Here is a 12,848-nt window from a genome sequence, read left to right as displayed (position 1 = left end):
TAAATAGAGATTAACAGCCGTTCTGAAAACTGAGTGCGCGAAGGTTTACGCAAAGACCCAAATTTTTCTGTCTGTCTGTCTGCCTGACTCCGCATCGTGTAGGGGGTGGCCTTTCGACGTCACTGATGGCCTCCGCAGGTTTGTATAATATGGCAGTCAAAATATTTGGAGGCCATTTCTGCATCGTGTGTAATCAGTTTTCACCTATTCAGTACGATGACACTTTTTTTTTTATAATTCTTGCATTTTAATTCTTTTCTTGGCATTGTGGTCGTGAATGAAGGAGTTAGGATATTTTTCCATTCAACCCTTTAAGTAGTGAAAGGGTTTAATCAATATCCATCAACCAGTGTTGTACGGTGATGACTGCTTTACTTCATTCCTGCCACCTGTTGATGATATTCGTAGCTGGAACGACCTCTTGCTGTGAAGAGGCCAACTCAGTACAGTCTACCCACACCTTATCTCACAGGTTTTCTGATATTAAGGCAGATTTGGGGGATTTGACTGCACCTTTGCGTCCTCAGTTTTACAGGATACGGCTGTGTGTGTGTGTGTGTGTGTGTGTGTGTGTGTGTGTGTGTGTGTCAGCTAAGGAGCTGAGTACAAACCGGATGGCTTAGGTGCCTGGTAGCCATCCTCGAGACTGAAGTCTCCACCGAAACCACCTCCCACAATGCTACCACCACCCAGACCACCACTGAGGCCACCACCCAGACCAACGCCGACGCCGCCACCCAGACCACCACCAAGGCCACCACCCAGACCACCGCCACCGATGACATGACCTCCAGCACTGGCGGCAGAGCTGAGGGCAGTCTGCAGATCGATGCCACCAGGGAGCTCTGGGTTCTCGCCATCTCCGTAGTGCACGAAGTAGACTTGGGGTTCCTTGGGTGCTAGGGCGGGAACCTCGATAACCTTCTGCTGGTGCTGCTGTTTCTTGTGCAGCACGTAAACAACGTTGTTGACTCTTGGTGGGCCAACGACGATTGGCTCAGGAGGCTGGTGAGGCTCAGGAGTACGGATGAAGATGATGTTGCTCAGCACTTCAGGCTGGGGCACTGGAGGGGGTGGTCCATAGACTGGTGGCTGTGAAGGTGCGGTGTACACGTAAACCTGGCGTGTCACTTTGGGTAAGACACAGCGGCCGTCCACGTTCAGTATTTTCCCGTTAGAGCAGCCTCCATGGCCTCCGACGGCGGCAGCAGCACCGTAGCCGGGGCCGGGGGAGGGAGCATTGTAGCCGTAGCCCTGAGGGGCACCGTAGGCCACGCCCACCAGCACTGACGCTACCAGCTGGGGAGACAAGGAGAATGGTTAGGTTAGACTGAGTTGAGTTGGTACAGGTTAGGTTAGGTTAGGATATCATGTCCCTCTTCTTCCAACCAAGCCATACTCAAACACCTACATATATGCCACCACCTTGTCCCTCCACAATGGACTTGCTTTACTTCTTCTAGTAACCCCTCTCTCGTTTCTTCCCTCCCCCCTTCTTGACCTCCGCCTATTCTCAGTCTACCATTTCTTGCAACCACTGCACATATCTCTCTCTCAAAATATAGTACCAGGACGTAGATTCACATACAAAATTACGATCCATTGCCTGTCGTACGTAAGACTTGTTTCTGAAGTAAGGATAAGGAAACGAGAGCAAAGAAACTCCCCACAGCTCCTGTTCTTCTTGTAAATCAAATTCAGTTAACAGAAAGGACCTGATCGCAAGTGAATTTATGAGAGGGGAAGGGAGAGACGGAAGTTAAGATGGAGGGATGGAGTGGAGATATACATGAGAGAAAGGGGTGGAAGGGGACATGGAGGGTAATTGTTTGTGGCTGCCCCTTTCAGGAATACGGTATCTGATTGTAGATAGACCGATAGAAAGACAGATAGATAGAAGTTTGTTTGTGCATTCAGGCTCAGGGGAAGAATTCACAGACAAATTTACGAACACACATCTACCACAACTTGGGTCTATTTTTTGCAGGAAGACCAAGAGACATGGAAAGAATCTTGAGCTCTTCTTTCCTTGTGCTTCCTGCAGAAATAAATGTAATCTACGATGCTTTGTCTTCGCGTCATGATGATTGGTTTTTGTAGGAGGAGCAAGAAAAATGGGAACTATTCTCACTCTCCTCTCCTTTTCTTTACAGCAAAAAATAATGATGATGATGATGACGATGATAATAATAATAATAATAATATAATAATAATAATAATAACAACCTGACCCCTTCAGTCGTATGAGCTTCGTTTATTTTTACTACCTCAAGACCATTTTATTCAGTGAAGTGTTCAAGAAGGCTGCAGCTGACCCCTCCAGTTAGAAAAGTCTCTCCTAAACCGAAAAAAAAAAAAACGTATTTGTAGTGAAAACAGAACATGTGAAAGCTGAAGTGTTGTATTGACTGTGTCTGTGTGTGTCAGTCAGTATATGGAAGTGTGTCAGACTTTGTGTTTGTGTGTATTAGAGATTATACTGTAGCTTTGCTGTGTGTGTCAGTATATATATATATGAAGTAAGAGTTTGTATGGGCTATATTTGTGTGTATGAAAGTCTGTATTGGCTATGATTTAGAGCGTCAGTTCATATTTTACTGTGTGTATCCGGATTTGCATTAGCTGTGTTTGTGTATCGGTCTATATAAAACAATAAGTGACATCCAGACACAACCACCCTCCCACATGTGTTGTCTTTATAAAGCTTTTAGTCAGTTCTTTGCGTGGAACCCTTGTCTGGAGAGAGGATGGAAGGAATACCCACATGTCATAAAGGGTGACTACACAGGACAGAAGCTAAAATTCCTCAAGTCGTATGATCCTTAGGCGCCTGGTGGTCTAGTAAGTTGTGGCGCATCAAATGGATAAGGGCCATAAAATCTACAGTTAAGGGGGAGGACGGAGTTTATTGCACACATAATATCACGCATGGACAAACGACTGGTCTCTCCCACCTTATATGTAGGGAAAAATAGCCCAGCCTGGGCCCCTACGCTTGTGATGAGACCCTAACAGATTAAATGAGAGACAGAATATTTATGAAACGCCTTATTTACGAAGCCGAATAAAACAACTGTCTATACTGGGATGGTTGTTTTGGTTTCTGGTGGTTATGCTTCCTTCGCTGGTTACTGCTCGCCTGCCATTTTAAATTGTTTTAAAGGCAGTAATAAAATATCTGGGTAAGGCGTCTCGAAATACCAAGTCCTGGTGTACATGCATCGTAATTTTCTTACTAGTCAGCCAGTGAATAAAGGCATGAGTCCGTGGAGAAGGGCGTTGGCAAGAAGAAGGAGAAAGAAGCTGAGGGGAGCTGGGATCAATTTTCTTTATGGGAAATGTAGTAAGAAAAACTTTATCGGGCTGTTGGTGATAACATATGATTGTTTTCAGTGTCTTCACAATAGATTAAATTAAGTATATCATAAAAAGAAGTTGGATAATGTGTGTGATGAGAGAGAGAGAGAGAGAGAGAGAGAGAGAGAGAGAGAGAGAGAGGAAAGTTACCTGTGAGTTAATTACAACTTTATGGCACTCTTACCTGGCCGAATTACCTGGTTGCTCAAGGGAAGGGTAGTGAAAGGTTAGAGAGAGAGAGAGAGAGAGAGAGAGAGAGAGAGAGAGAGAACTGGTGATTTAAGGGAAAGTGAAATGATGCTGCGGAAAGAGAGAGAGAGAGAGAGGGGGGGGAGGGGGAGAACTGTGATGAAATAAGAGAAACTGGAGTGATTTTGCTGAATGGAATAAAAACAAAACTGGCGAGTAATTACATCATTTAAGAAGATGAAAGTGATGGAGTGGGAAGTGGATGGGACGGAGGGGAAGGGGAATGTTTAGATTAATGCCTGTCAGTTACACGAAGATCATTAGGGCCCAGATGATGTTCTTCCCAGGTCCCCAATTGTCCTACTGGGTTAACAGGAAACAGGAAGAATGGTGCGTGGAAGGAGGTAGGGTGGGCTGGGGGAGTAGTGTGCTGTGATGGTAGAGTGAGGTTGGATGTGGATGGGATGGAGGTAGGGTGGAGAGTGAGGAAGGGGCAGGGAGTGGGAGACAGGATGGAGTGAGGGTGAATGAAGCTAGCGTGCGATGAAATGCCAGTAGATGTGATGAGTGGAGTGAGGGAGGGGTAGCGATGGATGAGGGTGAAACGATGATAGCAGTGGTGTGGACAGGGGAATGTGGTGGGGAGGAGAGAGGTAGGTGGCATGGGCGGATCGGGTGGAATGTAGGGTGGAGGAAAGGGAATATGGTGGATAGGGAGGTACTGGTGTGGAAGAATGGGGTGGAATGTAGGGTGGGGTGGTGGGGTAGAGCGGAGTGAAGGTGGTGTGATGGGGTTAGAGAGCTGTAGGGGGGAAAGGAGATTGAGATGATGTTGAGGGAGATGGCGGGGTGGGGTAGCCGGATAGAAGACAGGCATCAGTACTAACAGAATAAAGGAAAAGGGAGACTTTATGCATAATTTGGAGGGAAGGGTGTGAAATTCTGAAGAAATTACGCCAGGATAACCAATAAAATTAAAAAATAGATGGTAACGAGTTAAGGAGGCGCTGTTGTGAAGTCAAAGCCTCCGCCCAGCAACTGAATTGACTTGAACTGGGTGGTGAGGTGGGGGTGGGAGGGTGGGGATGGAAGGAGGGTGCGGAAGAAAAGGATGAAAAAGAGAAGCAGGGTGGAGAAAGAGCGGGTCGAGGCCAGGCATGAATTGGGGGAACTGGAGAGCGGGGAGGGGGGAAGCTGGAAGGGTGTCAAGAGAGAGTGTGTTGGTGAGTGAGGGCAGGGAGAGAGAGGGCGTGGGGAGGTGGGGGGGAGGGGGTACTAAACTCGAATATGCCCCGTGGTCGCATTCACTTACATCAGGACCCGTCTGACTGCCCCACAACCCAGCCTTTGCACTCGCCTCTCCTACTTTCCTACTTTCCCCAACCTTCATGGCTGCGGATTGGTTGTTTGCACTCTGATGCCCTTTTTGATTCAATTTATCTTGCTCTGACTGATTAGGATGAAGCTATAAACATTCAAGGTAGCTTAGTCTACTTTCATCCCCGCTTTTTCATCTCCCACTCCTTCTTTCCTAATCTTTATGAATCAGGATTTGTTGGGCGGGATTCTGGTTTCCTAATTTGGCCCAACTGAATCTGGCTGATGATGGCTGATTCTATAAATATTGGAGACAGCTTAGTCTACTTTTACCTCCCCCCCCCCACCACTACCCGTTGCATTTTTCCCTCTATATCTATTTTCTGTAACCTTTATAGCTCAGGGTTGGATGGGTCGGACTCGGATATCCCAGATTGATTCATTTACCATATTCTGACTGATTAGGAATGATTTTATGCCTTTAAGGTAATGTATTCTATTTCCATTGTCTCTTTTCACTCTTTTCCGACTTTTCCTAATCTTTATGGCTCAGGAATAGAGATTTTTTTTTTTTCCTCTTCCCTCACACTTGCCCTTATGACTGTTGGTCGTAGTGTAGGTGGCAAGGCAGACTTTGTAGTACCTCTGCTTTATCGGTTCATTTTGCATTTTACACCTTAACGTTCTCCTCTGTGTAGGGTCATGTCGTGTAAATATGGACATACCGTAGTTTGCATCAATAACAAACAAAAGGATATGGAAATGTAATATGTAAAATAAATCACTAAGGAAGAGGTGTTACGAAATCTGCAAGGCGAATGTCTGGGTTTAACGAAGGTTCTCTAGATTGGTCTCTTTACAGTACCGTACTTTTATCCTGATTAACAAGGAATTAATGTGTAAGAAGTTATAGCCGCTGCTCTACTTCATTCCCTCTTTTCACCTCGTTCTCTTTTTTGTCTTAATCGTTTTGACTCAGGAATAGTTGGATAAGATTTCGGTCCCTAATGTGTTCTGTTTTTATCTTTACTGTGACTGAATGCAGATGAGTTTATAAAAATGAAAGGAATCTGAGTCTACTTTCATCCTCGCTTCTCTTCACATACGGTACTGATTCTCCATTTCCTCTTATCTTTCGTTTATTTATTATGGTTAAAGAATAGTTGACCTGAACTCTGGTGCCTTGATTTGGCTTCTTGTTTTTACTCCGATTAGGAATGCATTTGTAAGCAGCCGTGTAGACAATGTATGTATAGCAGCGATGAGTACGTTATTTATACCGTCTCAAAACCGTCGCAAGACGTTATGAGATGTTGTTAATATAATCAACTTTAATCAGAGTGGTTTAATCTCATGTCATTAGTTCGAGAGGAGTCTGGCTTCATTCGTCCGGAACCAGACAAGTGAAAGAGTTGAATTAGAGTCGTCACACTCGCATCACCTTCACACTTGCCCCTGACCGCCGCATGCATAACCTCTTTACCAGAGTGACGTATTTTTCATATTGGTAAAATTGTCATCAGATGATTTAACTCTACTTGGGAAGCTTTGCTGCTGAATAAACAGAAATGTCGACAGTTGTTAGGAAAACATATTATGTCAGCAGTGGTACAGAGAGGCCAGACATGTTCGATTTTCGCCACGTGCTTCACAAAATATCGTCAGAAACTGGGGGGATTTCCTTCTCTGCGGTTTACTTCAGCCGAGACACATCTTGGTAATGGAGGGTTCGAAATGTTCCATTGACTCATTCAGTACGATGCTGTCTCTTATGCGGCATCCTGGCCAACACCAGACGATTAACCTTAGGAAAGACAACCTCGGGCTGAAAGGTATATCCCTTCAGCACAATGATGTTTATTATATCTTACTCTCAATACCTCCAGACGGCAGTTTTATCAGTCTTAGGAGGGACCCCTGGTAGTGAAAGGGATTAAAGGTCAGAACAGTGCGCATTAATCTTACACTGATTACTGATCATTTTGTAAGCGTCATGATTGCGTGGTAGGCCAGGCCAGGTAATACTTTCAGACTCTACGGCCAGCCATTCTGCGGCCATTGACTTTATGCTGTCTCACCCACGCTGCACTCATATTTATTTTATTACAAACGCCTTTCCCTCCTGCTTCACGCCTGGCAGGAGGAGGCGAGACTGGTCCAATGCAAGATCACTGACCAGTAGGGATGTAGCCATTCCCTGACTGTTGTTGTGTGCGGCTAAACTGGATGGCAACGGAAGAGCCTCTGCCTTATCCCCTCAACAGCTACCTCTTGTATTTTATTTCATCTTATTTATTGACTTATTTATCTATATTTATTGTTTGTTTGTACAAGACAATAACCACAGACCAGACAGTCCTTTCCCTTATGTCCAGCAGTCCCTTTTGAAATATATTTTGCTCCGGGCAGGGATCGATCTTGCGTTCTTTCGGTCGATGGTCAATTATTATATCATTAGATCGTCACCTTCTCTAGGCCATTTTAATTAGCCAGGAGGCCTCTTCAGCAAGTGGACGTATTTTGGCTTTATTGGTGCTACAGTCAGGCGACTGTAAGTACTGTAGGTTAGGAATTACATCTTGTAGTACACGTGATGGAAAGTCGTTATGGATCTCTTCTGTACGGTGACGAATGGTTTCTTTAATCATGCTACCGTCTGTCAGTTTCCTTCAATTTAGGAAAGGCATCTCTTACTGAAGGGATTGCTAGTGTTGGAATGCAACGACTCCTCCGAACATAGTTTGAAATTCAAGTAACCTCGTAGCCACAACAAGAAAGAAGTGACACCGGGACGCTCTCTTCGGATTCATCTCCCTCAAAAAGATTAACCCCTTGAGTACGGTGAAATCTTTATATGGTTTATTCTTGACACTACCAGATAATTTTATTTGGCTAAGGCTGTGACTAACCCATCCAGTTCGAAGCTTTATTCTCAAACGAATTGATGATGTCTGGTGGTGATGTTGGTGATGATAGTGATGGTGGTGATGATTGTGACAGTCATGATGATGATGATGATGATATTTCTCTCAGCACATGTCAGCAGAACAGCGAGGGATGTAAGGAACTTGTTTTTCTTCTGCATTTATGTACTCCTCTAATTATCTGTTCCGTGAGGTCTGATCCGGTGAGATCCTGCAGGCATTTCATACTCTTTTAGTAATGACCCTGCCTCCTCCCACGACACACCACCCTCCCTCATATACACTCCCAGTTTCTTCCTCCACCTCGTTCTCGATCTGCCTCATCTTCCACAGTTAGGCAGACTAACCACGACACTCCGATTACGTGTATTTAAAATTTTATTCTTGCTACCGTCCGACGAATTTGAGATGGAGGGGTTAGATACAGCTTTCAGTAATCCGTTCAGTACAAATGGTCTTTCTTGAATTGAATATCCCCGTACAGAAATAGCAATAATAAAATATTAAATGCGGCCTCGGATTGAAAGAGTTAAACCCAACATGGAGGGAGGGTTTGGCATGTTTGAGACGCTAGGGTTACTACCCTGAACCTACAGTGCTGTTTATTGTTGTTTCAAGTTTCAGTTTGCCCACAGAACACGACCTGCAATAGTCAGTGTTAGAATCAGGTCCCTCACTACACTGGTGGGTGAACAGGGATAAGGGGACAACAAACTATGACCACAGTCTAACTGGATCGAGAAATGACCTCCGGTTTCCAGTTGCGAGCTGAATGCACTAAACAGTGCCCTGCTGGAAACCCAGATATGTAAGAGGAAATACTGACCAGGACCTGACATATGAATGGATGCTGTATGCTTTTATCTTCACATCTAATTATCATCGTTGCCATAGTCTATTTCCCAGGCGCACTTGTAGTAAAAAGATCTTGGTTTCTTGATATCTTTCCGAACATGAATCAGAGCGGGGATGTCAGTTCCATATTCCCCCTTTTTGTTGTAGGTGCCTCGAAGCTGCTTGCAACACATAGTCACCATACCACTTCCTCAATACAAAGAGGGAGCATTTCCAAGGTCGGTTCTGCACTGTTAACATATTCAACTCGCAATTGAAAGAATCTGAATTCGATTCTCGGACCGGCCAGACTCTTAGGTGCAGTTTGTATCCCCTTTGTCCCTGTTCACTCAGTAATATTAACAAGGGACTTGGATGCAACATCAACGGGTATATGTAGTGCTCTAGACAAAATCTGAACAGGAAACATTGATTGTCTGCCTTAATGACCCGTTTCCCACTCCAAGTTGCAGGTACCTTATTATAATTATCGTAATCTTCCAAGGACAGGTTGCATCCATCAGCAGAGAATTTTCTTTGTTTGGTCGCCAAAAAGAAAAGAATCGTCCATTATGGGTATTCACTGAGGTTCCTACACCTACGATGGTATATGTCAAACAGCAAACATGAGTCTACTAATATCTCTGGCCACATACACTGTCAACTTAAATTACTAGATTAAACCATACATCAAACCAGCCACACTAGCAAGACACCGATAATATCCCTAGACACTACTTACCTCCTCAACTAAGCACCCACGCAACCATATCCCTACAAACAGTCCACCTTCCCCCATGTATATTTAAGCAAGATTCCCCCTTAGATGCCTTCAACCTCCCTCACAGAAATCGAATAAGGTACTTACAATCCCCACAGCACTTCACAAACACTAACCACCCACACTAACCACACCTTCACGAACTATCACTTCAGTCACCCACATACACTTGCACAAGATCCCCATCCCCTTAGGCGTTGATCTCAACAGAAAACGGAGGAACTCACCAAGAGCTTCATTGTGAGGTAAAAGGTGATATGAAGTTCTGCCAACCCCCCTACCTCTTATATACACACAACTGGCTCTCTCTCTCGCTCTCTTTCTCTCTCTCTACCACCCGCTCTAGTTTTTGTCGGTCAGATGTCACCCGGAGAGAGAGAGAGGGGGGGGGGAGAGGAGAAAGAAAAAACTAAGCCACGCCCCGTCTCGAAGCAACTGTGTCCATAATATGCCCATTTTCTTTCACATCCTCTTTTGCATTAACTGTAAGGCCAAATCGACAGACAAATCACCGAGATCGATTAATGAAACACCTGTCTTGAAAGATAAACACCCAGGCTGACTGACTGATACCTAGTTTACAAAGAAAATATAGAAATACATGGCTTAGAAAACTTTAGCAGAACTTCCCCACTATGCACCAAAGCCACACCCCTTTTCCCTTCCAAGCTCCGCCTACTTATCCAAACCAGTTCACTCTTGCTTTCATTTTATTTTTCTTTTTGTGGTCGTCGTTATTAGAGGTTTCCAGTTTTTTGTTTCTCTCTAACACTGCCTCTCATATTCTCTTGTTTTTGAGTTGGTTTCCTTTCATGTTTAACCTGATTGCCAGCAAGAATGCCTGCCTGTCGCTCTACAGTAGGTGCTTCCCTTTCCACGGGTTGATTTTTAATTGATTGTCGTTTAGGTGATGGTCGAGGTGGTGGTGGTGGTGGTGGTGATGTTATGGGATGAGAACGGTGGTGGTGATGGCAGTAAGTTCACGAAGGGAAAGATGTTGGTAATGATGTTGATGGTGATGATGTTAAGGGGACGATAATAATATTAACGATGATTGAGATGATGATGATGATGATAATAATAATAATAATAATAATAATAATAATAATAAGGAGGAGGAGGAAAAGGAGGAGGAGGAGAGTAAAGTAAAAGTAATACTATCAGAGCGAGATGTACTTATAAATTATATTATGAAGAACGGCAAATCTACTCCACTCTAGGAAGTCATTGATCACTGACAGAGAGAGAGAATTAACTAATTGTTGGTAATGGCAAGTATTAGGGAAGAAACAACAACATTATTTTTGGTATTATCCGTTTGCTAATAATGATGATGATGATAATGATTAGAATAATAGCAGCAGTAGCGATAGTAGTAATAGTTGTTCTTATTGTAACAGTAGTAGTAGTTGTAAGAGTAATAGTAGTAGTAGTAGTAGCAGTAGTAGTAGTAGTAGTACTACTACTAGTAGTAGTAGTAGTAGTAGTAGCAATAATAATAATAATAATAATAATAATAATAAATTCAGACTTACTTATAATATGTAAAGCATTACGTCATTACCAGCGCGTTTTAATCAAGGCACTTTCCCTATCAGTTCAACCCTCTGTTATACCACCCACCAATTTCCTTCCACTCCATCACGTTATTTCACTTTCCCATTCTTTTCTTTTATGTATTTTTTCTTCTCGTTTTTCCAGCTTTCTCTTGTATCTTCTTTCTCGAGGATGTTGCTCTTGTGTGTGTGTGTGTGTGTGTGTGTGTGTGTGTGTGTGTGTGTTCAAGTGTTTTATGTGTACTTTCCTTTCGCTTTCTCTTCTCCCTGTCTATCTCCCTGTTTCTGTTTTGCTTTCTCATTCCTTCTCCATTTTTTCGTTTTCTTCCTTTTCTTCCTTCCTTCCTTCCTTCCTTCCTGTCTTCCATCCTTTCCTTGCTTCCTTGCTGCATTCTCTCCTTCCTTTCTTCCTCGTTTCATTCCTTCCTTGCTTCCTTCCTCCCATCCTTCCTCGTTTCATTCCTTCCTTGCTTCCTTCCTCCCTATCCTTCCTTACCTTGCTAGCTTGCTTCCATCTTTCCGTCCATCCATCCGTCAATCTATCCATCCATCCATCTTTTCCTTCCATCAATACTTACCTACTTCTCTTTCTTCCCACCTTCCCTTCTTTCATCTTCCTAGTACTGAATAGGTGCACAGACAGACAGACAAATTAATGAAGATGGTGAGATAAATTGAGAGACAGACATACATAAAAACAGGCAGATAAATAGATAGATAGACAGGCAGACGGAGAGACATATCGACACGAGCAAACAGTCTATCTGAGAGTGCAAAGAAATAGAAAGGAGAGAAAACAGCAACGGGCCTAATGATCCTCTTGAATTGAGAGAGAGAGAGAGAGAGAGAGAGAGTGTGTGTGTGTGTGTGTGTGTGTGTGTGTGTGTGTGTGTGTGTGTGTGTGTGTGTCTTCCTGTATGTGTGTATGTATGTACTTGTCTATAAATGTCTGTTATTATGCAAACTACAAAAGTTATGGATGAATGAATTGCACCTCATGTATTAAAATAGAGTGCGTGTGCTGTGTGAGTGCGTTGAGTGACTGAGTGAGAGGAATGAGTCCCTGATAGTGTGGGATGGAGTGAGTAAGGATAAGATTTTTTTAATTTTTTTGCGTGTTCGACTCTGGGCCAAGGCTTCAGGGCCTGTTTCTTGGGGACTGTGACCTATTCCAAGGCCCAGTAGTCCTCCTCCACCTCCAAACGTCACCACTTCGGCGCTAACACCGACCATCCATATTGAATACATGCTAGGGCTGTCTCATACAGGACTGGTGTATTGGTATTCGCGGGGGTATTTTTACGACATGTCGGCGGGTCATCTGGTAGATCAGGAAAATCTGCTTTCAGGAAATACAAAACCTTAAACTGTTCCCTGCCCCAGCCGGGATTCGATCTTGGGTCCATTAGGACTGCAGGCCGCCTCTCTACCGATTCAGCCACAGCCTTCCCCTAATGATGAAGAAAGCATATGTGTGTGAACGTAAAGTGAGAATGCTGAGCTCCTTCAAACATGAAATAGTGAAGGTGATGCCGAATAGGGAGAGAGTGAGAATGTGAAGGTCTGATGAGTGACAGTGAAAATGAGTGTGTGAGGAAGGTAAGTATGGGACGAAAGCGAGAGTGAGGGTGGTCATGCGAGAGAGAGAGAGAGAGAGAGAGAGAGGGAACTAGAGTACGATAATACTGGAACCATCAGCACTGGTACCGATCGGGGCAACTCTTGTAATCTGTTCATGCTAGGTCCAGACAATTTTATTCAGCCTAGAGAGATTCATGGGAGGAGATGATTTGGTAGTGAAAGTGAGAGTGGTAAAGTGAAGGTGAAGAAGATAATGAACGAGTGAAAAATTGAAGGATAGTATGTGAACAAAAATGAACGCGATGAAGA

General features: G+C 43.9%; 1 protein-coding gene across 1 annotated transcript; it reads right to left on the bottom strand.

The window, feature by feature from the left end:
* Window positions 1-591: 591 nt before the first annotated feature.
* On the bottom strand, window positions 592-9,641 carry LOC145417530 (uncharacterized). Its single transcript, XM_080286240.1, has 2 exons — window positions 9,630-9,641; window positions 592-1,299 (listed from the first exon to the last, which is right to left on the bottom strand). Exons 1-2 carry the CDS (start codon window positions 9,639-9,641, stop codon window positions 592-594), a joined length of 720 nt encoding a protein of 239 aa, XP_080142366.1.
* Window positions 9,642-12,848: the final 3,207 nt, after the last annotated feature.

The sequence above is a fragment of the Coenobita brevimanus genome, chromosome 110 (assembly GCF_032717465.1).
Source record: "Coenobita brevimanus isolate Jiangsu-jjx chromosome 110, ASM3271746v2, whole genome shotgun sequence".
Classification (NCBI taxonomy): Eukaryota; Metazoa; Arthropoda; class Malacostraca; order Decapoda; family Coenobitidae; genus Coenobita; species Coenobita brevimanus.
Note: the sequence above shows the minus strand (reverse complement) of the source record. Positions and strands in the feature narration are given on the sequence as shown.